The 26,283-nt window shown below is 50.1% G+C and overlaps 8 protein-coding genes across 8 annotated transcripts; 1 reads left to right on the forward strand and 7 right to left on the reverse strand.

Annotated features, from left to right (window-relative positions):
- Positions 1 to 164: 164 nt before the first annotated feature.
- On the reverse strand, positions 165 to 890 carry F5891DRAFT_956063 (P-loop containing nucleoside triphosphate hydrolase protein; the record flags this gene model as incomplete). The annotated part of the gene is made up of 1 exon (XM_041375382.1): positions 165 to 890. A coding segment is annotated over one exon (726 nt), but the record flags the coding sequence as incomplete, so codon positions are not given.
- Positions 891 to 10,334: 9,444 nt separating this feature from the next.
- On the reverse strand, positions 10,335 to 11,949 carry F5891DRAFT_1045011 (uncharacterized protein). Its single transcript, XM_041362224.1, has 4 exons — positions 11,744 to 11,949; positions 11,163 to 11,686; positions 10,968 to 11,102; positions 10,335 to 10,921 (listed from the first exon to the last, which is right to left on the reverse strand). The coding sequence occupies exons 2-4, from the start codon at positions 11,518 to 11,520 to the stop codon at positions 10,776 to 10,778; spliced, it is 639 nt and encodes a 212-aa protein (XP_041223796.1). The 5' UTR covers positions 11,521 to 11,686; positions 11,744 to 11,949; the 3' UTR covers positions 10,335 to 10,775.
- Positions 11,950 to 12,717: 768 nt separating this feature from the next.
- Positions 12,718 to 13,639, reverse strand: F5891DRAFT_1045015 (uncharacterized protein). Its single transcript, XM_041362225.1, has 4 exons — positions 13,585 to 13,639; positions 13,539 to 13,544; positions 12,984 to 13,487; positions 12,718 to 12,932 (listed from the first exon to the last, which is right to left on the reverse strand). The coding sequence occupies exons 3-4, from the start codon at positions 13,459 to 13,461 to the stop codon at positions 12,904 to 12,906; spliced, it is 507 nt and encodes a 168-aa protein (XP_041223797.1). The 5' UTR covers positions 13,462 to 13,487; positions 13,539 to 13,544; positions 13,585 to 13,639; the 3' UTR covers positions 12,718 to 12,903.
- On the reverse strand, positions 13,182 to 14,875 carry F5891DRAFT_492064 (uncharacterized protein). Its single transcript, XM_041372024.1, has 3 exons — positions 14,721 to 14,875; positions 14,366 to 14,653; positions 13,182 to 14,312 (listed from the first exon to the last, which is right to left on the reverse strand). The coding sequence occupies exons 2-3, from the start codon at positions 14,636 to 14,638 to the stop codon at positions 13,587 to 13,589; spliced, it is 999 nt and encodes a 332-aa protein (XP_041223798.1). The 5' UTR covers positions 14,639 to 14,653; positions 14,721 to 14,875; the 3' UTR covers positions 13,182 to 13,586.
- Positions 14,876 to 15,790: 915 nt separating this feature from the next.
- On the reverse strand, positions 15,791 to 18,300 carry F5891DRAFT_492171 (uncharacterized protein). The gene is made up of 4 exons (XM_041372025.1): positions 18,064 to 18,300; positions 17,671 to 17,991; positions 16,273 to 17,620; positions 15,791 to 16,226 (listed from the first exon to the last, which is right to left on the reverse strand). The coding sequence occupies exons 2-4, from the start codon at positions 17,959 to 17,961 to the stop codon at positions 16,222 to 16,224; spliced, it is 1,644 nt and encodes a 547-aa protein (XP_041223799.1). The 5' UTR covers positions 17,962 to 17,991; positions 18,064 to 18,300; the 3' UTR covers positions 15,791 to 16,221.
- A 389-nt stretch (positions 18,301 to 18,689) lies between these two features.
- On the reverse strand, positions 18,690 to 20,183 carry F5891DRAFT_1191213 (uncharacterized protein; the record flags this gene model as incomplete). Its single annotated transcript, XM_041367423.1, has 3 exons — positions 18,690 to 19,634; positions 19,686 to 19,778; positions 19,836 to 20,183. 3 exons carry the CDS (start codon positions 20,181 to 20,183, stop codon positions 18,690 to 18,692), a joined length of 1,386 nt encoding a protein of 461 aa, XP_041223800.1.
- Positions 20,184 to 21,874: 1,691 nt separating this feature from the next.
- Positions 21,875 to 23,170, forward strand: F5891DRAFT_955906 (uncharacterized protein; the record flags this gene model as incomplete). The annotated part of the gene is made up of 9 exons (XM_041375369.1): positions 21,875 to 21,963; positions 22,085 to 22,129; positions 22,177 to 22,316; positions 22,370 to 22,455; positions 22,516 to 22,635; positions 22,689 to 22,699; positions 22,759 to 22,813; positions 22,863 to 22,924; positions 22,978 to 23,170. 9 exons carry the CDS (start codon positions 21,875 to 21,877, stop codon positions 23,168 to 23,170), a joined length of 801 nt encoding a protein of 266 aa, XP_041223801.1.
- A 711-nt stretch (positions 23,171 to 23,881) lies between these two features.
- F5891DRAFT_1129630 (major facilitator superfamily domain-containing protein) lies at positions 23,882 to 25,968 on the reverse strand (the record flags this gene model as incomplete). Its single annotated transcript, XM_041364416.1, has 10 exons — positions 23,882 to 24,028; positions 24,081 to 24,213; positions 24,260 to 24,393; positions 24,450 to 24,541; positions 24,595 to 24,708; positions 24,766 to 25,277; positions 25,324 to 25,430; positions 25,483 to 25,616; positions 25,670 to 25,736; positions 25,792 to 25,968. The coding sequence occupies 10 exons, from the start codon at positions 25,966 to 25,968 to the stop codon at positions 23,882 to 23,884; spliced, it is 1,617 nt and encodes a 538-aa protein (XP_041223802.1).
- Positions 25,969 to 26,283: the final 315 nt, after the last annotated feature.

The raw sequence follows: 26,283 nt of genomic DNA on the forward strand, positions 1-26,283 counted from the left end.
GTGGAGACGTAACGTCAGCCAAGAGGAAAAAATGTAGAATGAACTGTATCTGCGAGTCTGCAGTCAAGATCGGTCACAAGCAGTATGATTGTGTCGAGAATGGAGAAGTATCAGCAAGAGCCCGAAGGAAGAAATGTAAGAAGAACTGTATAATCACTGACTACTCATTCATTCTCAGCATTAGGGTGTCCTCGCCTGGTCTGGGCTTCTCGGATCAAGTCGCTCAACAAGTCGATCTCGTCGATGATCTTCTTTGGCCGCTTTCCCTTCACAACACCAAATATTGTTGTATTCGAAACAATGTAAACCCTTTGATCAGGCATATTGGCATTCTTCATGTTGTCTTTCATGCTCCGGTGCGTCTTCAAAATGAACTGCTGTCGTGCAGCCTGGTAAAGCTTCTTCTTCTTGCCCTCACTCTCATCATTGCTATCGTACCCATCATCCTTCATGATATTCAAGTTATGCTGATCTGCCTTAGAGCGCACGATATATGTGGGGATCTTGAAACACCTGCAGTTGACAAGGATGACGATGTCGGTCATAGTGAAGTGATTGTCGAACAGGACGATGATACCGTCAAAGATGTAAAGGCCTTGGGTATTGAAGTATTGCCAGTCTGGGATTTTGAGCGTGCCTGCGCCCGGGATATCGCACCAGACAAGAGGGTATTCCACATTGGGGTCGGGGAGTCTAGCCATAGTTGGCGTTGTCTCTGTGATGCCTGTGGCAGCAGCTCCCATATCCTTTTTAAGCAAACCGCGGAAGGCATTGATGAGGGATGATTTCCCTCCTCCTGCCACCCTGGCTACTGCAAAGTGGAAAAGATCCTCCCGATATTGAAATTTCCGCTTGGCGGCGCTGACTTCTTCAGGTGTGGGAGTCACCACAGGTTGAATGTCTTCTTTCAACTTGCATTCAGTGTTACGCACTCAAATAGATCTGTTACGCGGAGCCCTAAGAGAGGCTTCGTCCGCTAACGTTCGTGACGTAACCGGAAGGATCCGGTGTAGCGACTGAGACTGGCGACGTCGAGTCGGCAGATATCAGAGACGCGCGTGTCATGTGACTTCTAAGACGGATGTCTTCAAAGTCACTGACGGTCTCAAAGTAAGGACAGTCTTGTCCAAACGATGAGGTGGTCGATCGAGGTGGACTTAGGCGCGATGAGCACCTAAGAAAAGATACTAGAGACTGAAGCTGAGGGGGCTTCAGAGGGAAGTATGTTTGAGGGAAGATTGAGTAGATTCAAGTTAGGGAATCTAGTACAGAGTGACCGACTACTTATACTAAGTGGAAAGGGTTAAGGGCAAGGCTACCGTACTGTAGGTAAGGGCAAAGGGGAAACGGAAAGGGTATAGGTACGATGGTGGCAGAGCCTGATTAGTGATGTAAGGTCGAATGCGGAATGAGACCGAGAAACGTTGGAACGAGCCAATGGTAAATGATACAATGTGCAGCATGCACGAGTCAAAGGAAAGATAAGACAAGATAAGGAAAGCCACATTGGTGGCACGAGTCAGAATGAGTCATAGCCCGAAGGCACGTGCGCACGTTGGTGCGATAGGAGGGGGATGAGGGACGGGAACGGTCCCGAGGATCCGGTCAACGGATAGTCGGTAGAGGAGTGCGAGCCGGAGGCATACGAGGGCGAGGACGAAGGGGAAAAATGATAGGGGGGCCATGTAGCCGATGTTACTTGTAACATTACCCCCGTTTCAAGGTAGAGTTCCACGAACTCTTTAATCGTCGTCCAGAGGAATGTAGTCGTCCTGGTTGTTATACCATGCGGGGTCAAAGTCGAGGTCTTCGAGCCAGGAGGCGGCTTCGATTGCATTCTCTTCGCGTTCTTGCTCAAGACGAGCAGCGTCCTGGTCATACGCAGCTTCGAGCTGCTGCATGTCCCTGTAGAACCGGTCGGAAGAGGTTCCACGACGAAGGATCTTCCTGCCGTCAAGTCGAGGGCAGAAAGGAGTGAGATGTTTTGGGGCAAATTGCCCACAAATGCGGCAGAAGTATTGCGCGCAGTGTTTCTGTTTGTGTCTGTAGACACGGCACTGGCGGCAGACAACGTTGCTGCGGTAGACCTGGGTGGTCTCGGTGGCATCACGACGCGCGTCGTTGATAGCGTCTCCCTGGGCTTCCTCGCGAGGATAGTGCCTAGTGAAGTTCTGGGTGCGCGGTCGATGCGCATGGGAGAGGGGTAGTCCTAGGGACAAGATGGATCGTGCACGAGCACGGTGATTTCGGCGTTGCGGAGTGGGAAGGGGTTCCGGAGAACCAATAGAGAGGTGTGGGACCGTCTCGGTGGGTACCCAATCGTCGGGGTTGAGAACAGGTGATGCGGGGGGGCATTCATCCAACTCTGGGATGATGATAGAGATGGTGTCGGCATCGAGGATGGGGGAGGGGTTACGTGGGGCGTAGAGCTCGCGTTCGTATTCGTTATAGAGACGGTCGATCTCGGGGTTGGTTAACTGGGTGACATTGGGGATCTGCTCTGGTGATTCAGAGCGGGGTAGCTGGGGAAGGAAGGGGGTCGGAGCTCTGTCATAGACAGCACGCTCGACGACTGCAAGCGGGTCGGGAGGGGGATTAAATGCCCGCTCCTCCTCGACGGCCATGACGGCGGCATGGAAGTTCCTAAGTTCAAACAGATTTAGCAAGGCTCGTTTGATCTTGCCTTGGTTGTATCTGGTTGAGACGGTGGATAGGGCAGTCTCCCTAGCCAGGTCAATCCTGGCGATATTGCCGGTGAGAGCATCGGTGGCCCTGAAGGCCTGAACGAGGTTCATGGTTATGTCGTCGTTGGTGCGGTTGAGATAGTTGTCGAGTCGGATTGCATACTGGGGATCGCAGATGACTGCTTCCCAATAGGCCCGTTGCCTGTCTTGGACAACTGAGCGAAGGGATGGTCGTCGGAAGACGGTGTAGGAGGGCCTATCATGGCCATGCGTTGGCTGGCTCGTCGGGTCGGGGTCGGAGGCAGACACATGAGAGGTAGCGGATCGGTGCGAGGAAACAGACGACGCTGAGGCCGACATAGTGGAGCGTCTTTCCTTGGGTAGTGGCGTAGGTGGGGTATTGGGTAGTGGGTCTCTGTTTGTCGACGGGTGTGGATTTCTTGGGGCGGTGGCGATTGCGGATTTGTTGGCGATGGAAGGCTTTGGTATCGGTGTGGATGGGTTCGCTGGTGGGGTCAGCCCTAGTGTAGTGAGGGCGGTAGGAGAAGTTGCGGTGGCGGTTGTTGATCAACATGAGATGGCGATTGAAGCGATCTTGAGTCGCTTCTTATACGCCTTCAGGAGCTCCGCTGCGGACTTCAATTCTGTTTCGGGGAGCCATGTTCGTTCGGAGGCAGGATAGCCAACCCAAGACACGAGGTACCGGCGACGCGATCCGGTACCCTTGTGTTGGAGGATAGCTTCCACTTCGTAGTGTTCCTCTCCATCGATAAGATCAGGAGGAGGTTCGGTGAAATTCGGTCCATGCACGTCTGTCTCCTGATAGGAGGAAAGTTCCGAGGCATGGAACGTGGGGTGGATACGCCAGCTGGCAGGCAGCTTGAGCTGGAACGTGATGGGGGAGAGGACCTTCTGGATTGGGAAGGGTCCATATCGTTTCGGGGCGAGTTTCCTAGAAGGGAATCTGGTGATCAGGTTTGTGGCGGATAGCCATACCTTATCACCAACGTTCCATGGCTTGTAACGCTGGCCATAGGAACGATCAGCCATGCGTTGCTGCGCGAGGCTGTGGCATGCAAGGGCTTCTTCGCGGATCTTGGCGAGTGATTTGACTCGGTCTTCGGCGGTTGGTAGGGTAGAGTCGGGGAAGAGATGGGGGATGCCTCGTGGTTCGTAGCCCATCATGAGATAGAAGGGAGAGGCATTTCTGGCAGAGTGTCGTCGGGAGTTATGAACAAATTCGGCCATAGGCAAGTGCTTTGCCCATTCGGAGGGAGTCGTCCGGCAGTAGATCCGGAGGTAGGTTTCGAGCTCTTGGTTGAGCCGTTCGGTCTGGCCATCTGTCTGAGGGTGATAGGCAGTGGAAAGTGCGACTTGGTAGTTGAGGAGTCGTCCTAGCTCCTTTGCTAGCTTCGAGGCGAATTGGGGGCCTCGATCCGAGATGATCTTATCATAGAGTCCGAAGCGCATGAACACTTTCTTGAAGAAAAGTTCGGCTACTCCTTCCGCTGTGATGGTTTTTCTGCAAGGGCAGAGAATTACCCCCTTCGTAAGCCCATGGTCTACCACGACCATGACAGAATCGTAGCCGGCGCTCTCGGGGAGGTCGGTGATTAAATCAACCGAGACCTGAGCGAAGGGCCGGAGGGCCGAGGAGGGTATCGGGGTGAGGGGAGGTGTCGTGGGGTGGGTGTTAACCTTCATCTGCTGGCACATGGCGCAGCCATCGACGTATTTCCTAATGAAGGAGCCCATTCCGGGCCACCAGTAGGATTTCTTGACGTTCCATTCGGTACCGGAACGCCCGGGGTGCCCGGCGGTAGGGTGATCGTGATGTAGAGACAACACGCGATGCCGGAGGTCGGGGGGAACGTAGGCACGATCCTTATAGAAGAGAACACCATCGGTGAACCTCCAATCGGAAAGTGCAGACTTCATGGGAGGTGCGCACACCCCGGAAAGGGCGTCCAAGGCTGTTTTCACAGTCTGGTCGGAGGGATCGTCAGAGAGTCGTTGAAACTCGTCTGCGAGTTCAGCGTCGATTAGACAGGTGAACAGGGTGTCGGGGAGGAGGATACGATCCTCGTTATCCTGACCAGCTATAGCGTGGTCCGGACGGCGGGACAAGGCATCCGGTGCAGCGAGCTTTGTTCCAGGAACATGGTGAAGTTCCAGATCAAAGTTGGTGAGCGTGAGGTGCCACCGGGCCTGTCGTCGGGTGAGTCGTTGCGCGGAGCGGAAATAGATCAGGTTCTTGTGATCCGTGAAGACAATGACTGGGTGAGGGTTTCCTTCAAGGAAGTGCCTCCAAGCCTGAAGGGCTCGGATGATGGCAAGGAGTTCTCGGTCGTAGATCTCGTAGTTCCATTCGGCCGCGTTGAGGGACTGGGAGAGGTAGCCGCAGGGGTGGTAATCCCCATTGCTATCCGTCTGGAGCAAGACTGCTCCGGTCGCGAAGAGCGAGGCGTCAGTTGCAAGTGCGAACTGTCGCGAGGAGTCGGGGTTCCGCAGAACCGGTTCGGTGGTGAAAAGCTTCTTCAGATGCTGGAATGAAGCCTCGGTAGAATCGGACCAAGAGAAGGGGATCTCCTTCTTGGTTAGATCGAGGAGAGGGCGTGCGATGTCGGAGTAGTGGGGAATGAAATGACGGTAGAAGTTGCAGAATCCAAGAAAGGACCGCACGTCCTTGACTGAAGAGGGTTGTTGCCATTCGCTGATGCCTTTCAGCTTGGCAGTGTCCATAGCGACCTGTCCAGGTCGAATGATCATACCGAGGTACTCGACTTCTTGAGAGTCGAAAGTACATTTCTCGGGTTTGAGGAAGAGAGACTCTTTGCGGAGTTTCTCCAACACTCGGCGGGTCCTCTGCCGGTGTTCGTCCAGGTTATCTGAAAAGATCAGGATGTCGTCCATATAGACGATTAACCATCCTTCGTTCAGTTCTTCTGAAAATGTCTGGTTCATGTAAGCTTGGAAGGTAGCGGGTGAATTGCACAATCCGAAAAACATTACCTTGGGCTCGAAGAGCCCGTATGAGGTGGAGAATGCGGCCTTCCACCTGTCGTCGGGGTGAATGAGGATATTGTTATATCCTGAGCGTACGTCGACCTTTGTGAACCATTGCGCTTTGTTGAGTTTCGCAAGCAAGGGTGGTATCAAAGGGAGTGGGTACGCGTTCTTGATCGTCCATTCGTTGATGTATCGGTAGTCCTGGCAGGGGCGGAGAGAACCGTCCTTCTTGCCGACAAAGAAGAATCCAGCAGCTTGAGGAGACTTCGAGGGTTGGATGAAATCTTTGGCGAGATGTTCGTCCAAAAATGCTTTGACAGCGTCGGTTTCCTTTGGTGAGAGCGGGTAGGCTCGAGAAGACTTCGGAATGAAGCCTTCCTTTGTTTCGATTTTGTGGTCTACTCCCGGTCGAGAGGGAGGGAGTTTGTTTAAACCGTCCTTTGCGAAGATGTCAGCAAAATCATGAAGATAGGAAGGTACCAGTTCTTCAAATGATTTCTTCTTTTTCTCCTGCGCGTCCTCCATAGCAAATTCTTGAGCTTTGTTGGAGGTCTTCGTGTAGTCCTGCTGAGAAGCGAGGATCCAGAGGTTCCGGAGAGGTTTTGCTCGTCTGTGGAGAGCCTTCCGGATTTCTTTCTTCGAGGTCCCGTCCTTGGTGAGCGGAGTGTCGAAAGAGATGTTTTCGATGATCCGGACGGATGTTCCGTCCGAAGCATATTCCACTAGGATTTCATCGTCAGTGAGGGGATAAGTGGAGATCTCCTCAACTTTATCCGCAAGATGGGTCTGTCCGACCCAGACATCGTCCATGGTGTTGAAGTCGGTATCTTCGAAGGACACGATGATTGGCGCCGTCTTCTTCTTGTTACGCTTCTTGCGTTTCTTGATTTCCTTGAGGCAATGTTGGGTGCCCTTGGGGAGTCGCTTGAGGGGCGAAAAGTCCTCGTCGTCGAGTTCTTCTAGGACAGCCTTTTCTCCACGAAAGAGATATGGCTTGGCCTTGCTTTCTCGTCTGGAGGCGTTGAGTTCCCTCTCCACCTCCTTCGACCTATTGGTCGCAGGCAGGGAGATCGTGTTGGCCTTCCAGTCGATATTGGGCATCATGGCACTAAGCCAAGGTTTTCCAAAAAGTAGGTCATCATGCTTGGAAAGTTTCGTTACGTTGAACTTTCCATACATAAGTCTCCGATCGAGACGAATGAATAGCATGCAGTATTGGGTTACCTGTCCTGCTGAGGACGGGCTTCCGTCTACTGTGGTGATCCGGAAGGGTTTCTTGAGTAGGTGGGTCCGGATCCCATTTCGCTTGACGAAGTCATAGCTAATGAAGGTCCCACCTGCCCCTGAGTCGATGATGGCGGTCGACTGAACGGTTTTGGCACTGCAAGAAGAGAAAAGTGTCACCGGGACACAAAACTCGTTGGATTTACCAACAGCTTTAGTATACAATGCGCAGATAGAGGGAATTGACCGTTCGACAAGCCCTCTCTTTAAAAATCCTTTCTTTTGACAAGGTTGACTTCCATGTCTTCCTCGTCAGAAGACTCGTCAAGCTGGCGGACGCCAGACTTGCTTGGCTTCTTGCCTTTGTCTTCTTCGTCGTTCTTGTCTCCTCGGCGCACCTTCGGGTGGAACCGGGAGTCGTTTGCTCGATGGCCCTTTTCCTTGCATTTGAAGCAAAGGCCTTTATCGAAGCACTTCTGTCGTTCCTCAGGCGTGAGGGAACGATCAACGTCCATAGCATCAGGATCACGTTGGTGAACCTGAGGTTTGGGGACGTGCCGGTGCCCGGAAGGGCGTACCGATCTGTTGTTGGACACAACTGCTCTTGATCGCTTGTAGTTGGCTTCCAACTGTGTCGCGGCAGTGTACCATTTATCGATGGTGTTGGGGACGACCTCCTTCGTGTAGATGGCGGTTCGAAGTCCTGGTTTCAACCCTCGTTCGAAGAAGTGGATGAGGGCGACATCCTGCTTGAGACTAGCAGTGGACGACAGGGTTTTGAACGTTGCGATGTAGGGCATCACGTCGCCAGTTTGGGTCAAACCATGAAGCTTGGTTAGAGCCTCAGTCATCCGGTCGACCGGGTGGAAGGATTCGGTGAAAGCCTTCTTGAAGTCCTTCCAGCTACCGAAGTCGACGGCAGGTTTGTCGAAGGCTGCTCGGTAGAAGGTGTCGGCCCAGACGCGGGCGTCTCCATCGTTCATGTATTGGAGTGCAACAGCGACCTTGGTTTGGTCGGAGCTGTAGATCGTCGAGTTGATGAGGAAGTATGTCTCCACCGAGTACATCCAGCGCTCGGCATCATCGATGTTTCCATCATAGTTCTGTGGTACTCCAGCCTTTAGTTCAGGCCTGGATACGACCACTGTTGGTTGTGGGGTGGGGCCTCCGGACATTCTTGTTCCAGGGTTCGAGTTGAGGTTACCGTACGGTTGTTCGTCGGGAAACTCGTCGGAGGACGTATGGTCTTCTTCCGATTCTTCTTCTTCGGAGTCCGGAGTGTTGGGATCGCGTTCCCAAGGGTACTTCGGGGTCCAGGTAGTCGTGGTGTCTGTCGGTTATTGGCCATGCAGATGGCAGGGCGCAAAAAGGAGTAACTTGAATCTTTTGTTACGCACTCAAATAGATCTGTTACGCGGAGCCCTAAGAGAGGCTTCGTCCGCTAACGTTCGTGACGTAACCAGAAGGATCCGGTGTAGCGACTGAGACTGGCGATGTCGAGTCGGCAGATATCAGAGACGCGCGTGTCACGTGACTTCTAAGACGGATGTCTTCAAAGTCACTGACGGTCTCAAAGTAAGGACAGTCTTGTCCAAACGATGAGGTGGTCGATCGAGGTGGACTTAGGCGCGATGAGCACCTAAGAAAAGATACTAGAGACTGAAGCTGAGGGGGCTTCAGAGGGAAGTATGTTCGAGGGAAGATTGAGTAGATTCAAGTTAGGGAATCTAGTACAGAGTGACCGACTACTTATACTAAGTGGAAAGGGTTAAGGGCAAGGCTACCGTACTGTAGGTAAGGGCAAAGGGGAAACGGAAAGGGTATAGGTACGATGGTGGCAGAGCCTGATTAGTGATGTAAGGTCGAATGCGGAATGAGACCGAGAAACGTTGGAACGAGCCAATGGTAAATGATACAATGTGCAGCATGCACGAGTCAAAGGAAAGATAAGACAAGATAAGGAAAGCCACATTGGTGGCACGAGTCAGAATGAGTCATAGCCCGAAGGCACGTGCGCACGTTGGTGCGATAGGAGGGGGATGAGGGACGGGAACGGTCCCGAGGATCCGGTCAACGGATAGTCGGTAGAGGAGTGCGAGCCGGAGGCATATGAGGGCGAGGACGAAGGGGAAAAATGATAGGGGGGCCATGTAGCCGATGTTACTTGTAACATTCAGCCTCCTCCTTGGCAGCATTGGCTGCCTTTAATTGCTCTTCTGCCACTTTCTTTGACGTGTTGGCCGCTTCCTGGGCAGCAATTTCTCTCCTCTTCTCTTTATCGGCAGCCTCCTGTAGTTTCTTGGACTGCTCCTGGGCAGCCTGGGCGTCTCGTTTGGCTTGTTCTTGGACAGCGACAGTTCGCTTATGCTCCTCTTCTGCTTCTGCTGCTCTGTATTTTACTTCTTCGCTAGCGGTACGAGCAGCGGCTTCTGCCAGTAAGCAAGCTTCGTTGGCAGCCCATTCGGCCTCGACCATTGCCTCCATTTCCCTATGGGTCTGATCCTGTGAGGCTGCCGCAGCTTGCTCAGCGGCCCACTGAGCCTCCATAGCCCTTTCCTGCGATTCTTGATTCGACCTGATGAGCTCGGCGATCTGTGCTCTCGCAGCCTCAGCATCCTTTCGGGCTTGCTCAGCAGCTGCCTCTGCGTCCTGGCGCCTTTTTATCTCCTCGAGTGATGGATTTGGCCCTTTTGGTCAACTCCCAGAACATCCCCTCTCTGAATTTGCTCAACGATGGTAATGCGTGGCCCTGTTAATGGTTATATCGCACGGTGTTCCTATCTCTTGAGCTGAGAAACCTCACTGGTATGCTTGTGTTTGGAAAGAGAAATCAACTAACAGCGTTGCTCAGAGTAATTCCTGTGGATTTCCAGATTAGAACAAAGAGCCGATCTTAAACTATAGAGTATAATGCCTGCCTTGAGGTGTTTTATATTGTGCCGCGTTCAGACCAAGAGAATGACTGAATACGTCCAAGCGCTGATCATAAGCCACCCAGGGCTATGGGTTGTTCCACATCGATAAGGTTGCGTGAAGTGTGACGTGAAGGCAACGGAGTCACGGAATAGGGTTTCATGAATGGAGAACGTTCTGTGAATGAAAGTTGAGATCTTGAGAACGAGTTACCTGCAGATAGTAGACCTGATCACATTGAAGTATGTTTACATCAGAATTGAGATCTGAGACCCAACATTATATGTGGCTGTAGACAATTCATTAATTTCATTTTGATGAGTGAGCGGAATGCTGCCGAGAGTATCACCTGACCAGTATTCTGCAACTTGTTCCTTTACAGTCCTTGGTCGGTTACCGGTTAACTCCCAAATTTCGTTCGAAAGCCTTTCAACTGACTGCGACGATGGCCACAAGTTACGAAGTCATTTGGACCACGCAAAGGATCAGTTAACAGCTCAGTACAAAAAACGCTCAACGACCTCGAGGGATGCCTGTGGCCGGTGAGCAGGCTGCTGCTCACAATTTCCGAACCTGTCGTGTCTGGCTAGCTCGCTATCCCTGGTGAGTTCAACCTGCTCAAAACTATTGTCTATAGGTATACTAATATTCCACTGTGTAGTTTCTGCCGTACCGTCGACTCTCAAGCACATTCTTTCGGTCCCTTCGACCTGCTAAATGCCATCGCGGTAGTTGATGGGTTGATACTACATCTAGCTACTGTAATTCAGTATCTTCATATACCGTACGACCGTATTGGTTGGCCGCATGACCATGTAGTGATCCGCACCGCACCGTTGAGGATATCGAGGTATGACATACGGTACAATACGGGCAGTACCCGTATGGCTACCGTACAATTGTACTACCGTAACCATATACGGTTACAGTGACCAGCCCCACACTTTAGCCTCGGGTTTCAGCAACTAGTACCCCAAAAACGATGCCAACGACGGCCCCAAGGGCAAATGCCAGGGCAGCAATGGAATTGCGTGCCACCGGGAAGAAACCCCGTACGAGGGCCGCCTGGGTCATGAAGTAGCGTACGAGGCCTACGACTTATGAGAATGCATGAGGTGGTACAATTATAGGACTCGCCATAAATTAGGATGAACAAACCCAAGAGCACCACCGTGGCGCCAAGTGGTCGAGCAAAACGCTGTGGAACAATCTCTCCTTGACCATGGGTATTTGCATCTGTGGAATTGGAAAGCGTGAACAGCTGTACAAGGGCTGTTGATTGCCTCTACTTGTAAGCGATTATCATGGGCAGAGCACAGATCACGGTCTCACCTACTCCAGCACTTGCACATGCGAGACTGGTGCGAACGTAGGCAAGATAGGTTCGCTCTGATGCAAGATGATCACGAGCAACATTACCCTTATTCTCGAGCACTAGACTGCATTTTAGAGAAGCGGCGAACTCGTTGATAACTTCCCGAAATCTGCGAGGTGAAGATAGTGAGGATTGTTTGCCGACCATTTCAGGCTGGCTCGGGATGTGGGCCTGAGAGCTGCCTGACGAAGCAGGCTCGCTCGGGTCAACAGAGTTGATCATGGAATCCAGGACAGAGCCAGGCTGTTGGGTGGGGGTATCTGATAAAAAAATTCGCGTACGAGCAGTATCGTCGGATGAAATATGCTGTCCCATTTTATGGCAATTGGAATATCGATTTGGCACCTAGCCCGTAATCGCAATCACAATCTTTTGATGAGGTAAAAGGCGTGGATTCCGTTGAGTCGCTTGCCCAGACGACGAGTGCTTCGTATCACAAGATAGAAAATTGAGTGGGCGTTGAGCGCACAGAAGGCGTATGCTGTCATGGGTGAACTAATTATTAGGTCAACTCTTACAAGTCGAGTACATGTTTTACCGGCACGTACTACTTCTTATCTCCTTCGTTCACAGCTGGTGACCGGTGACTGTTAGTAGTACTACCCTAACGAGTTACATAATAGCTGTGGTCGTTATGATCCGATGTCCGACAATTAGGAATTCAGTGACTGGACGAGAGTACTACTTACTAGTACTAGTGACCATTATTTTCAACTGGCCGCGTCTATTCAAATATGCAAGTCGTCGCACAAGAAAGGTTGATACAAGTACTGAAGCCAGCATCTGGGCCCTTGATGAAGAGGGTTCCTTCATTTCCGCACGCTGGTCGGTCCGAAGATAGCCGATACTGATTAAAGGGTCGCTTCCTCAGTAGTGTCATTCCTAAACAGAACGAGTCAGCGCGATTGGGGTAGCGGTAGCCCCCTGACCACTGCTGTCATCTGGCGTCTAGATATCCTAGGAGACGGGTACCTGCAGGGTGCTAAAGACATAGTCCGCCTCGCCACGCTTTGCTGGACGCTTCTAGCTTGGGCTACAATTCGCTCATCCATAAGAAGAGTTCCTCTGCGCTGTCAAATGTTAGTTCAATTCAGCATTCAATGCGAAGACACTCGTGTAGGCGCAAATTTTGTGTATCTGGGCCGGAACTTCGCATCGGCTCTAACGTACGGAGGCTTGAGGTCCAGCTTTGCCGTAACAAATCTACGCTCAATCGCACCGTCCAACTTTTCCTATCCCCTCCTGGTCAACTTATTATAAGTACCAAGGGCCGCGCGTGATTAATGATTGCTGACCTGAAACATTTATGTACTCGTCAGCAGTTTGGATGGTGTAACAATATGATCACAACAAACCTCTCAGTCTGCAGTCAATGATATCTTGATTCACCTGCGCTGAATTCGTAATGCGTATCGCTATCTGCCTCGAGCGTCTTTCGCGAGGTTGATATGGTCGGGTAACAATATTAATGGTGGCAGAAGATATTCTTGACAGAAACGTTTGTGAATCTTCCTCTTCCATGCAAACGGCCTCCACATTAATATAAAAGCAAGCTAGCACAAGTAAAACACTATTATAACAGTTGAACGTGCCGGCTCGGTGTCTCCACCATGCATGTTGAGCGGGTCCCCCTAATATACAGAATCACGTGGCAGCCATCTTGTACAGAGCAAGCAAAACTCGTTCACTTGGGCAGCATCAACACAATCCGTTGGTACATCTTTGTCCTACACTAGGGCATGTTAGATCATGACTGCGTTAGTATGGAGTGCACTCACCGTCGTTCTGCTTCAGTTGTTTCATTCTCTTCTGAATGATAAAACTCTCAACCTCTTTCCATTCATTCCCCCTTTCAAACCATTCATTCTGATCGGAAAGATCATCATAATCTATATCTATGGGATGCGCACGATAGATCTGGGTCAAGTTGGGAAATATCCCAGCTAGCAGGTTGCCAATGGCCTCGACATCTTCGCATGCCGCATGCCCAACACTGAGGTCAGTGAATTTCTCCCTGGTAATGCCAGTATTTTGGTTATCGACGTGGACAGGTGAGTCGTAGGGGGGAAAGGTGTCTAGGTTGACCCCTAGGGAGCGCAAATTTGGACAGCGCTCGAGGATACCCGCAAGCCCACCAAATGTCACTCCCATGAAGGAAATCCCCCAGTCCCAGGCTGAGTCAAGGTAAAGACATTCCATTTCCGGCCAAGCGGAAACAAGGTCTAGAACTTCGTCGTCGGTGATAGAGACATGCATTGAACTGAGATCGAGATTGGTGAGCCCTGTAAAGGTCCGGATATTTCGGAAGGCGGAAGTAGTCAGTTCGAAAAAGGAATGATCGTCGAAATCGGTGGGGCGATTCACCCAAACATACAATGATTTTAAACATTGGGTTGGAAATGCTCAGTAAGGGAGGAAAGTAGTTGGTCGAGATCACCCGCATTCGAAGCTGTGTTGATTTGCAGATTCGCGCTCTTCGCAGAAATTTTCAAAGGTGCCAAAAAAGCGACCAGTAGCTCGATCCTTGCAGCAGTTATACTGAACTCGTCCAACGAAAACTTGACGCTGAACGTCGATGCCGGGTCCACTTGCAGGCTGTGACCTTCTGGTACGAGCATCTTCAGCTCTCTCAGCTTCTTCAGGGACGCAAGATGCTGCAATGCTTGCGCATTCACTGCTCCCGTCTCTAAGATCTCCAAATTATCCCAGCAGGTGACGATATCAGAAAGCATGGCACATGCACTAGCGGGCGGCATCGAGCAACGAAATTCTTTGATCATAGGACAAGCCTTTCCCAGGCCTGCGATGAGATCGATCATTGCTGATGGCCAAAGCTCCGAATGAATGACTAGTCGAGTGAGGGAGTTGGAAATACAGCGCTGGAGGCAAGGCAGAAGCACATCGCGCTGGTCATTCCAGTATAGCTCGCGAAGCAGAGGAAACGGGGAGAATGGTGAAGCAGGAGAGCCCAGGAGAGCAAGCGCAGCGCTATCGTACAGCTTACGAGTTTTGCAGTCATCATATTTTTCAAAAGTGAGTGAGCGCACGCGACACGCATACTTTTGAAAAGTAGTCCAATCGTCGTCGACCAAGGGTCGGAGAAGCCGCTGAAATCGATATATCATGAACTACATTCAAAAGAGAAGAACATCGGACTGACCAGACTGTGCCCAGAGATATCTATTATTGTGCGACCCCTCGCGGTGAATGTTGCGGGTTGAGAACGAGCATCCTGAGGCAGCCACATGACAAGCATATCTGGTGTTTGAATATGCGCCCATAGGGCGTCCAGTGCTAGCTCTCGGAAAGCTCGACACGTCAATGCCAGGTGGTACAGAGTGGCAAATGATGGTTGAACACCGCTCTCTGTGACCGGCATCAGTTCCGCGAATATAGCTTTCAACATCTCTGGGATCCGCAGGCAGGTGTGCATTGGTACTAATCACGACTGAACAATGGGCAATCATCAATCAGTCTTCCAGTGGCAGTATCTGACACAATAATCTGCTACTCACCAGACTCGGTCAAAAATTATCGTGATAGAACAAGTGTCAAAAGGCAAGGTGTTGAGTCGTGGTCGTTCGGAGTAGTTATTGATTGGAGTCTTGGAGAATCTGCGCGGCCTTCTGTTCGCTAAGCAACTTGAGGATCATGCGACCGAGAGAATCTGAGACTTCCGAAGTCGGGAAAGTTCAGACACTCAGAGTAATCAGACCGCGGCGCCTTGAACGACCTTTCAAATAGAAGTTTGTGAATCGGAGTGATCGATCGAATGTTTCGGATTGCATGATTTAAAATTGACTAGTCTATTGTCAGACACGGAGTTCGATTCGAGGTTCAATCAATGCAATCGAACGTCCATGCCAGGCCTAGGTGCGGGCAAATTGCCTTGGTGAATGACAAGGTAGCATCGAAAACCAAGTGTCAATCTGGGTCCAACGTATAATATTACATAATATCGCAGAACTTGCTAACATAGACCAATTAAAATTCGTTAATTGTTAATTGGACTTGCACGAAATATAAGTTAATTGGTTGCCACAAGGTTGCCAACTCCGAAAGTTTGTCCACAAAGCTCCTTGTATCAACATTTCAAGGATCAGATCAATAAGTTGAACTACAACTTTGTCTTATGGCATTGCCAACAGAAATAATCATTCCGAAGGAGTCGAAGGTTCAATTCCCGGACGCCAGCCCAGAGTCCAGGATACTGAATGGATCAGAGATATTGGCCCGTCAATCGAGAGCTGGAGGTTAGGCTTGGCAGTCGAATCAACGGCCTGAACCACTAATTGTTGTCCTGCCGCCTGCTCGGCCCCCGCGATATTCTGTCAGACTACCCTATACAGCTGGCAATGGCTGCTCGTGGAGACCCGTCGTAACCAAAGATGGTGGCTGATCGAGCTACAACTTCGTCCTCGAGACCGGCGATAGATGACAGCATTGAGCAACAGTCATAGGCGGATTGGTTTAATTTGGTTGCAAGTTATGGTTAAGTAGAACTAATTCACGCATCGGGTCTTGCTAATTTGCCGGTCAATCAGAAAAGGATTTCTAGTTCTCCGAATCCTTCTTGGAAATTTGACTGATCGGAGGGATTTGCCTAGGCCTTGGACGGTCTTAGCGAACTCCGAAGGCGGAGATACTAGCGCACAGGCCTGGCAATTTACTGGTTAAGTATTGACGTATCCAACACGCACTGTAGATTCTTAGGAAGACCCGATGCGACCGTGGTCATGCTCAAAGTAATGCCATGCAGCAGGCTCAGGTCCGCTGAAAGCTACTCGAGGAGGCTCGCGACGCGGACACCTCCAAATATTGAAGCCCTTTGGTCATAATCGGATAAAACAGAGTGTACGAGCTTATGTGAAGGAGTGACATTTGCATCAAAGTCCAACAAGTTTGGTTGCATACCTTACTGAATACTAGTAGACATGATCACTAGCAGTCGCTTTTACAACCTGTTCGTGTGAACAGCACCAATTCTTTACATCAGACACCGCTAGTGTAATAATCCTACACTAGGAGAAATGAGGGCACGACTGCATGACTATAAAGCGCACTCACCATTGTTCTGCTCCAGCTGCCCACTTCTCCTCTGAGCTATGAACCCTCTAACCTCTTCCCATTTTGCTTCCCCATCAAACCATTCGTTATTTGCGGAAGGATCTTCGTAATTGAGATTTACGGGACACGCGCGACCGATGGAAATCAAGTTGGGACACATTTCAGCTAGCAGGCTACCAATGGTCTCGACGTCGTTGCATTCCGCAGACCCAACGTTGAGTTCAGTGACTTTATCCCTGGCGATGCCAGTGTATTGGTTATCAACGTAGACAGGTGGGTCGTGGGGAGGCGAGGTGTCTAGGTCGACCCCTAGGGAACGCAGATTTGGACAGCGCTCGAGGATACCGGCAAGCCCATGAAACGTTACCCTCAAGCGGGCCACCCCCCAATCCCAGGCCGTGTTAAGGTAAAAATGTTCCATTTTCGGCCAAGCCGAAATGAGGTCTAGAAGTTCATGGTCGGTCATAGAGGCATGGATTGAACTGAGATTAAGATTGGTGAGCCCTGTAAAGGCCCGGATCTTTTGAAAGATGGAAGCACTCAGTTCGGAAAGGGCGTGATTGGTGGGGTCAGTGGGGCGAGCCATCCAAACATCCAATGATTCTAAAACGTTGGGATAGAAGTGCTCTATGAGGGAGGAAAGTAGTTGGCCGAGATCATCCGCATTTGAAGCTGTGTCGATTTTCAGATTCGCGCTCTTCGCAGAAATTTTCAAAGGCGCCAAAAAAGCGAGAAGCGGCTCGATCCTTGCAGCAGTTATACTGAACTCGTCCAACGAAAACTTGACGCTGAACGTCGATGCCAAGTCTTCGTCCAGGCTGTGACCTTCTGGCACGAGCATCTTCAACTCTCTCAGCTTCTCCAGGGAAGCAAGATGCTGCAATGCCTGCTGCGCATTCACTACTCCCATCTCTAAGATCTCCAGATCATCCCAGTAGGTGACGATATCAGAAATCATGGCACATGCACTAGCGGGCGGCATCGAGCAACGAAATTCTTTGACCATAGGACAAGCCTTCCCTAGACCTGCGACGAGATCGACCATTGCTGATGGCCAAAGCTCCGAATGAATGACTAGTCGAGTGAGGGAGTTGGAAATGCAGCGCTGGAGGCAAGGCAGAAGCACATCGCGCTGGTCATTCCAGTATAGCTCGCGAAGCAGAGGAAACGGGGAGAATGGTAAAGCAGGAGAGCCCAGGAGAGCAAGCGCAGCGCTATCGTGCAGCCCGCGATCTCTCATCAGGGCGTAGGACTCAGCATCATATTTTGCGAAAGTGAGCGAGCGTACGCGACGCGCATACATTTGAAAGGTAGCCCAATCATCAGTGGTCAAGGGTCTGAGAAGCCTCTGAAATTGGTAAACAATATAAATGAATAAGAAGAGAATAGCCAACTCACCACCCTGAATGCTGCGGCGATCCCGGAAGGCGTGCATTCGAACTGGTCAAAATTCTCCATGGTCATTTTTAGCATGGGTTGAGAACGAGCGTCCTGAGGCAAGCACATGACAAGTACATCCGGCGTTGGTATATGTGCCCACAGGGCGTCCAGCGCCGGCTCTCGGAAAGCTCGACACGTCAACGCCAGGTGGTACAGGGCATATGATGGTTGTACGCCGCCACCTGTGACCTGTGTCACTTCTGCAAAAATGATTCTCAAAATCTCCGAAATCTGCAAGCAGGTGTGCATTGCGAGTGTGTCTGGTATACTCACTGGGCTCTGTCAAGAATTACGGAGCGCCAAACAGTGAGTTTGACTTCACTCGTGGTGGTTCGGGGCAGCAGTACTTACCGAGAGTCTGAACGTGCAGCCTGCTGTTTATTAGGCAACTTGAGGATCTTTGACAAGCCTAGTGCGGTCACGAGAAGCTAAGACGCAAGTCAATTCACGAACGCGCCGGATACAAGGACTTTCACATCCTTGGCAATGCATTCTTGTGAATCATATGTTGAAGGGGATCGAATGTTTCAGATTGCGTGATTGACTGTGATCGAAGTAGCCGCCTTTGGATTATTGTCTCGAATCTCGATGTAGTGGCTTTGCCTTCGAAGTTCGCTGCATCCCATGCAACGAAATTGGAAAGCAAAGCCACTGCAGACCTCGCAATTTATTGGCTAAGTACTGTATCTCGCAGAACTAGTCTGCAGACACAATCATAGAAGGAAGATGACCGAAGAAGCAAAACAGTCCGATTACTCCCGCCTGGCAAAATCCCGAGTTTTCCCTGGTACGGTCATTGACGCCATGAACTCACTGGTCATGCTAAAAGAGGCCTCTCACGACGCGGACACGCCCAATGATTTCAACGAATGTTAAAGCTCGCTGATCCTTATCGCACATAGGAGAACGTAGAAGTTTATGTGAAAGAGTGATATCTGCATCATAGTCCAATAAGTAACGCCTACAAATTCCTAAGCCTAGTATTGGGCAGCTCTTCTCCTAACAGCGCGCACCTTATCCTGATGCGCTAACCCCCTCGTCCCATGATACTTCCCCGGATGGTACTTGCCGTCGTCAAACTTGGGATCGGGATGGTACTGACCGTTGTTCAACTTCGAATCGGGGCGATACTTGCCATCATCCGAACGTTTGGCTCCAGTGGTACCGACGTGATACTTGCCGTCGTTAAACTTGGGATTGGGATGGTAGCTGCCGTCGTCAAACCTCGAATCAGGGTGGTAATGGCCATCATCCGAGCGTTTCCCTCCGGTGGTACCGACGTGATACTTGCCGTCGTTGAACTTGGGATTGGGATGGTAGCTACCGTCGTCAAACCTCGAATCAGGGTGGTAATGGCCATCGTCCGAGCGTTTGCCAGCACCGGCTACTGTGCGCATTGCAGTCTCAGTGGGATCAGTTGCCGTCGTGGTAGTGGTTCCAGACGTGGCGGTGGCAGTGGCAGTCTCTTGTGCAGACGTGGAGGAGGCTATTGTCGTTGGAGAATTCGTCGTCGCAGGGGTAGTGGAGCCCGTTTGGGACGTCGGGGTCGCCGTTCCGGTACCGGGTACTACATTGAGTACAACACCCAAGACAGACGTGACCGCGTCGGGAACCGCAACGGGGACGGGATTCGCAGCAGCGGCATTATGGTATTGGCCGTTATCGTAGGCTGTATTGGGATGATACTGGCCATCGTCGTAGGATGTATTGGGATGGTACAATCCGTCATCATATGTCTGAGTGGGAGTGGGAGTGGGAGAAGACGTATCCGTCGCGGTGGTGTACTGACCATTGTTATACGTGGGGTTGGGGTGGTACTGGCCATTGTCGTAGGAAGGGTTCGGGTGGTACTGACCATCGTCGTACCTCTTGCCCTTGCCTTGAGAGGGACTTGCTTTGGCAGCAGCACTACTGGACTGTGTCTGTGAAGTCATGTCAGCGAAAGATGATGCTTGTCAGGCGCGGCGACATACTGGCTTGTCCTGACTTTGACTGGACTGGACTTGTGCATTCTTATCCACGACAACGTTGTGTTGCACGCTGGGGGTGTTCTGCACGCCGGTAATCTGCACCATGGATTTAGCAACATGACGGCTTCGATATTACAAGTTTGAACAACATACTGGATCGTGTCCCTGAGCCTGTTCGTGAGACTGCGAACCTGGGTGTTGTTCGATGGCGTATACGGGGTGTTTGTTGGTGACAGCTACAGCCCTAGAAGTGCGGTTGGCGTGAGTCCCATTCCCATGAGGGCTTGGAGTAGGCCCGACGAGGATTGCGGTATTATTGGCGACAAGGACAGCAACAGCCCTAGCAGTGTGATTGGCATGAGTACCATTCGGGCCCGGAGTAGGGTCGACCAAGCCTGCGCTAAGAGACACGTAGGGACTAGCAGCAGGAAGGACGGGAGTAGCGGACACGAGGAAACAAAAGGCGAGGAGGGTGGCGAAGCGAGGAGCTAGTTGAACCATGATGCTAAATAGTATGAAAATAAAGAACGTATTGTAATTTCTGATAGCGATGTGAGAGAAAGAGGGAAGAGAGAACACTGGTGTTCGTCCTGGCTGACGACCGCTATTTATCATGTTTCGACGACGCAGCGGGGGACCAATCACGAGTCGGGAAAAAGGATATCGTATGTGGTCGACGTCATCGATGACTTCCAGAGGCTGCCATGCCGAAGGAACTCAGCCTGGCATCCTGGTTGGCGCACTGCATAAATTCTGGGTTGATTCTCGGAAAGTAGCTTGTCAGTGTCAATGCGTCTGCAAAGTCAACGTCCTAGAACAGAGTTGAGCTGGAGATGCGCGGCTATCATGACCTGGACAGTAGATACAAAATTTGAACGTTTGAACCAAAAGGAATGGTACTTGCCTTCGAGTCAGTGCCAAGTTTGCTAGACATGCAACACAGAGCCCAGCCGAGCTTTCGATCTCCGCGCTCATTTCGTAGTGGTTCGTAGACGCAGTGGTTGTGATTTAGCGAGTACTTGTCATGACTGTTCAATATCAATTGTTACTGGGCACGAATTTACCTACGCCATCCGACTTGAAGGAGTCTGAATCTAAGTAGGTGTTTCAATCCAAGTCTCAAGTCGCTAAACCTCCGCTTCATCGATCTTTCTCGTCTTCTCTTTTTGTCAGCTACAGGGCGGCAACTTCGGTCCTCGGACCTCAAGGCCTCATCATGGGGCCAGGTCGGTAATTCTGATGCTGTCAGTGGCAGCTGCCAGCCTACCACGAAACATCAGCGCGCGCTGCGCGACTTTCCCAGTCAGACCCTGGGCACTTTTTGTAACTTGCTCTGGTCGTTACATCGTGTGACATAAATCTAACCTAGATCTTAATCTTGAGGTGCTGTGAGTAACCCTGACTCAGCCTTACAGTACCGAAGAACCGACTCTGCGACGTTCAGATAACTACCGAATGTTCCGCTCCGTCCGTGCTCACCAGAATTTTTCGTTCAAACCAGTGCGCCATCAAAAATTTAGTAGGGTTCGTGACGAGGTAGCTCCTGGCTCCATTTCGCAGTAACGTAGCATTTTCTATCCATAATCCATCATATCTTACACAGCTGATGATGACGTCTACTACCTATAATGATCATTCGCCATCATTCGTCCATCCTCTATGCTGTACTTGTTGACATGTCAATTCAGGACCTCAGTGGTAACGAGGTAAGGTATATCCAATTTTTTGTAGGCAAGAGTCACTCAATAGGTGATGCAAGCACCCTACTATTAATATCGTATTGGCCTGCTGAGATGAGGTCTCCATAACTCGTCTTCAGAGGCCGCTTCCACATGGTTCCGCTCTCACCGCCACGCTGACATTTTCGGACCCCGTCTCAATATCAAGGTGGCCATCGGCTGTGCCATCATTGTCTCAGTTCATTACAGTTTGTATGTAAAGTATACAATGGGACTACCGTGCCATTAGTATCATTTTTCAAGCAGGTCACATGCCACTTATGCCCAATTCAGATACGTATCCCGTCGTAGCGCTGATATGTCAATGTGCTCGTTGTCAAAGCATATGCGCCAATGGCAGTCGTACCTGACCGCCTCAGTCTGAAGATGCTGGGCGCCGCTTTTGAAAGTATAAATATACTTGGTATGTGCCACCTACAACCCAAGCTTTCATTTCCTGACACATTCTCGACCATGTTAACCTCCGCCAGACTTGCAGTTGTAGCACTCTTCGCAACCACCGTTCTCGCTGGAAAGCGAGGCCTATGCTGGACTTTCTGTGAGTTTCATCTCAAATCACGAGTACAAGTATATTTTGCTCACCATAACTGAACAGACGATGAATCACTGTACATAGGCTCACATTTCATGTTTTATCTGGTTCACTGACTCATCTCTCCCCAGCGATCCCGGCGTATTCAACAACGGAGATGGAGAAGTTGTCGCAATGTATATTCAATGAATTCTCGCGTCCGCAGTTCACTAACAGTAAATAGCTACGATTATGAAACATACGCTCCAGTCTCTACCAATGGAAACGGTGGCCTCGGATTCATCGGCATGCAGCGCTGCACCGACTGCTCATCCAGTCCTATCGCAGACCTGGCGTCACGTCAAGCATCACAAGGCTGGGCTAGTTCGTCACCACTCATTACTGGATAGACATTAGCTTTACCCATTTCTTCACAGCCGTCTTTACACTGAACGAACCCGATATCAATGGCATTACCCCGAGCCAGGCCGCTTCTTGGTACATCCAATACATCAACCCATTGGTAAGGCCTTACCGTATCAATTTTTCTTCAGACCTATGAAATATTTGTCCGTGCTTTCAGGCGATCAAGAAGGCTCTCCCTGCTGTTACCTCCAGCGTAACGTCTGGAGAGGGTCTTAGTTGGGTCTCTCAAATGATCAGCGCTTGTGCAGGACAGTGCTACTTTGACTACATTAACTTGGTACGTAATTGTATGCGACCCCATTCTGTTTGGCGTTAATTTCTATTTTCCAGCACTGGTATGGGTATGTAGCAAGAGTTTGTTTGGTGCATCTCCTCATCTTACTTGAATTTCGAAATGCAGAACAACATTTGCAGAATTTCAGAGCTACGTAGAATCAGCTCATAGTCAATTCCCCGTGAGTCTCCTTTACGCATGTGGTATATATCTCAACAACAAGCACCTAGAATTATCAACTCGTCATCACAGAGTTTGCTCTTCAGAACCCTGCAGGTGGTCAAGCTGCTCAGTATGTTGCGATGCAGTACCTCTTTTATCATCCATTCATACTGTATCGTGTAGGGTGTCCTTCTTCCAACAGGCGTTCCCTTTCCTTGACGGCGCATCATACGTCCAGCTTTACTTTCCCTTCGTCGCAACTTCGCCCGCGCTCTTGCAAGCGAACGGCGGTTCTGCCAGCACAATTGTCGGAACCGGGTCGTGCCTCTACAACAACGACGGGACTTCGTCCGCAGTTGGAAACCTCATGTACTAGTTCTTTTCTATTCATCTTATACGTACTTTGGTGAAAGACACAGATCACAGGGCATGAAAGGTTTCGCTTGCTTCTTTATAGTATTTATTGGTTTATTAGTTCCTAAACCCATTTGTTAAATATATGTATCACTCCGATACATCGCGACTGCTTGCGTGATCGGCGTTTTGTCATTCCAGCCATATGGAATCTAGTGCTATAGCTAGCAAGTCGCATCCATGATTCGTCTTTGCTTCTAAATATAAATATATATACCGACCAATGCAGAAGTATGCCGGATGCTTCCTGGGGCCCACCCTATGGGCAATGGGCATTATATTGATGACCAGGTTAATCTTTTGTAGAAGTTAGGATCGATGTCGATCAATCATGATTCACCTTCCTCGATGAGCTTTGGGAACTAGTAGCCCTGGTGGCTTCTAGTAGGAAGTTTGACATTATCCAAGCCCGACCCGAGGATCATCGCGCATGTTCAATTTCAATTAATATTGTGACGGCCGTAAAAGTAGTGGCTCGTCACGGACTCGGATCCGTCGCTAGCAGTTGCTGTATTAATGAATTTGATGACAGTCAACTCCGCGACATCCTGGCTGGTCGGAAATCATTGTTGTACATACACCGACGGCGAACGAGCCTCGGTTCTACACAATTAATTCTAGTAATCTAGTATCATCTATGGTCTATCGGAACTTCGAAAGTCGTGATGATCGTCTACTTGCCATCCAGCTTCTGCTTCTCCCGCTCAACACTGGCTTCTCTCCACTTCCTGCCTTTGTACAACACCAGTAGAATAATACAATTAGCAATGACCAACAGCCCCGCCCAGAGCGTATACAGACCACCGTCGCCAATACTATCCTAAATCAACCTCAGATCCGATATTCCACAAGCTATCATGACGTTGACTCACTTGTAGGGGAATAGCAATCTCAGCAGCAACAAAAGCAGACAGACCGCGGAAAGAACTGTTGGTCGCTACTGCCGTTGATGAGCGACCAGTGTTTGCATCGACAATGTATGCCAGCGTGCTCGTGTAGATCCATCTATCGCGGATGAGAGCAAAGGACAGTGTGAAACGAAAGAACATACATGGATAAAAATCCTGCGAGGAAAAGCATCACACATATCGCAGCAACGTTGACCCGTTCTTGGCACACCCAGGCATATCCAATCACAGAAAGAGGTAACCACACCATGGCGACTTTTGTACTCTCAAGGCGCATCTGCACGAATTTGTGTCAAACATGGAGACAGAGGTTGAGCTAAAGATAGTGGTCACCTCTGGAAAGCTAACTCCTCCATTCGCTGCCTTCAGCCGAGCAAGTGTCCGATCGGACCAACGTCCACCTAATATGCTGCCGGTTACAGAGCCTGGAATAGATGCGTCACGCAAGTGCTTGTTCGTTTGCTTGTGATTCGCTTACCAATACCATAGGCAAGTAAGACGAGGCCGGTCTTCAGAGCATCATAATTATAATACATCGACAATGTTCTTGCGCATGTATATGCAATGCTAAAGCTAAATGCAAAAATTAATCCTAACGCAATTGGGCATGAGATTTCTTTGAAATAACTTTATTACTGAGGGCACTCACCTGATGGTATCAGGATAACAAAGTTGTTCTTGCGGTTGAGAATCGATAGGTATGGAGGAAAAGGGTTGACATCAGCAATAGACAGCTTTACTTCTCTGATGGCTAATGCTGGTATGACCGCTGGCTGTGCTTCAATGTCCTTCGACGTCTGGTTTTCGCCATTCACTCGTAATTCCTTCTCTGAGATGTTTCGCGAGTCGTCCTTTGCTTCTGACGACTGTTGCTCTCGGAGCCTCCTCTTCAATACATTCTGGTACGTCACACTCCTTTCCTTCCGGAAGGTGTCCTTGAACAAGAAAAGGAACGCCGAAAATATTATGCCGCCCCAGATGACTAGGAACCAGAAAATCGCCCGCCAGCCGAGGCCCTGTGTGAGTGCACCACCGATAATTGGCCCCAACGAGGGACCGAGAAGAGGTGCAGAATAGAAGACACCCATCATTTTTCCTCTTTGATGCGGCTCGTATATGTCGGCAAGAGTGGCAGCTCCGATAGCGATAACAGCGCTTGACCTACTTCATGTCAGTAAGGAATTAAGGGTTTGAAGGACTACCCTACCCTGCGCCTTGCAGAATACGCATGCCGATCAACAAGCCAATCGTTCTGGATATGGCCACGATTACCGACCCAAGTGTAAACAGTGCTATGGAGAAAAGGTACACCATCTGAGCTCGGCGATATTAACAAATAACACTCAAAACACATAGAAATTCAAACCTTGCGGCCCTTGATCTCGCTGATTGCGCTCCACATGACAGGAAAATTGCCTTGAACGAGAATGAAAAGAGACAAACTCAGGCTGATGTTCTCGCCGTTGGTGTGTAGCTGCTGCTCAATTTGGGCATTGGCAGCTATCCCCTGACTGTTCAGCCGATATTGCAATGGTATTAAAGAAACAACTCACGGTTTTGTATATTCGCACACAAACCTGCGATCATTGATGCTCCAGATATGATGAACAAAACAACGTTCTGTACGATGTGTTCTATTAGCTTCTAGTTACAAAATCAAGAGAGAAGGACACGCCTTCTTCGCGTTGGACCACATTCGAGGATCATCCTCAACTACTGCATGTTCTATATCAAGCTTGATAGGTTCATTTGCCAACGTTGAACTGGAAACATGCGTTTGGATGTTTGTTTCCCGGAATTCCACACTCTGGAGTTCTGTAGACGACAGAGTCGTACTCTGGCTTTCTATCATAGTGTAAAAGGTTGTCCGACGCGAGAGCTGAAGTTTGAGATTCTATGTGAGGGCATGGTTATATAGGTGGTTCAGCAATGAAGCGCGCCACAAAAGTGCACATGATTTTGTTGATGCCGATGATCAAAATATCCTCAACTATGATGCTAGTGTGTCGGACAACATGGCCGATCGAGTGGCATGCCATAGAACTTTGTCTTCGTTCCGGCTATCAAATAGCCACTGTGAGGAAGGCCCCCGAACGACCAGTTTAAGGGTTACATTCCGAATCGCAACCATCCAGAGTTTCTGCATGCCACGGAATATCGGGCGCCC

This window comes from Suillus fuscotomentosus, assembly GCF_016647785.1.
Source record: "Suillus fuscotomentosus strain FC203 chromosome Unknown F5891scaffold_41, whole genome shotgun sequence".
Lineage (NCBI taxonomy): Eukaryota > Fungi > Basidiomycota > Agaricomycetes > Boletales > Suillaceae > Suillus > Suillus fuscotomentosus.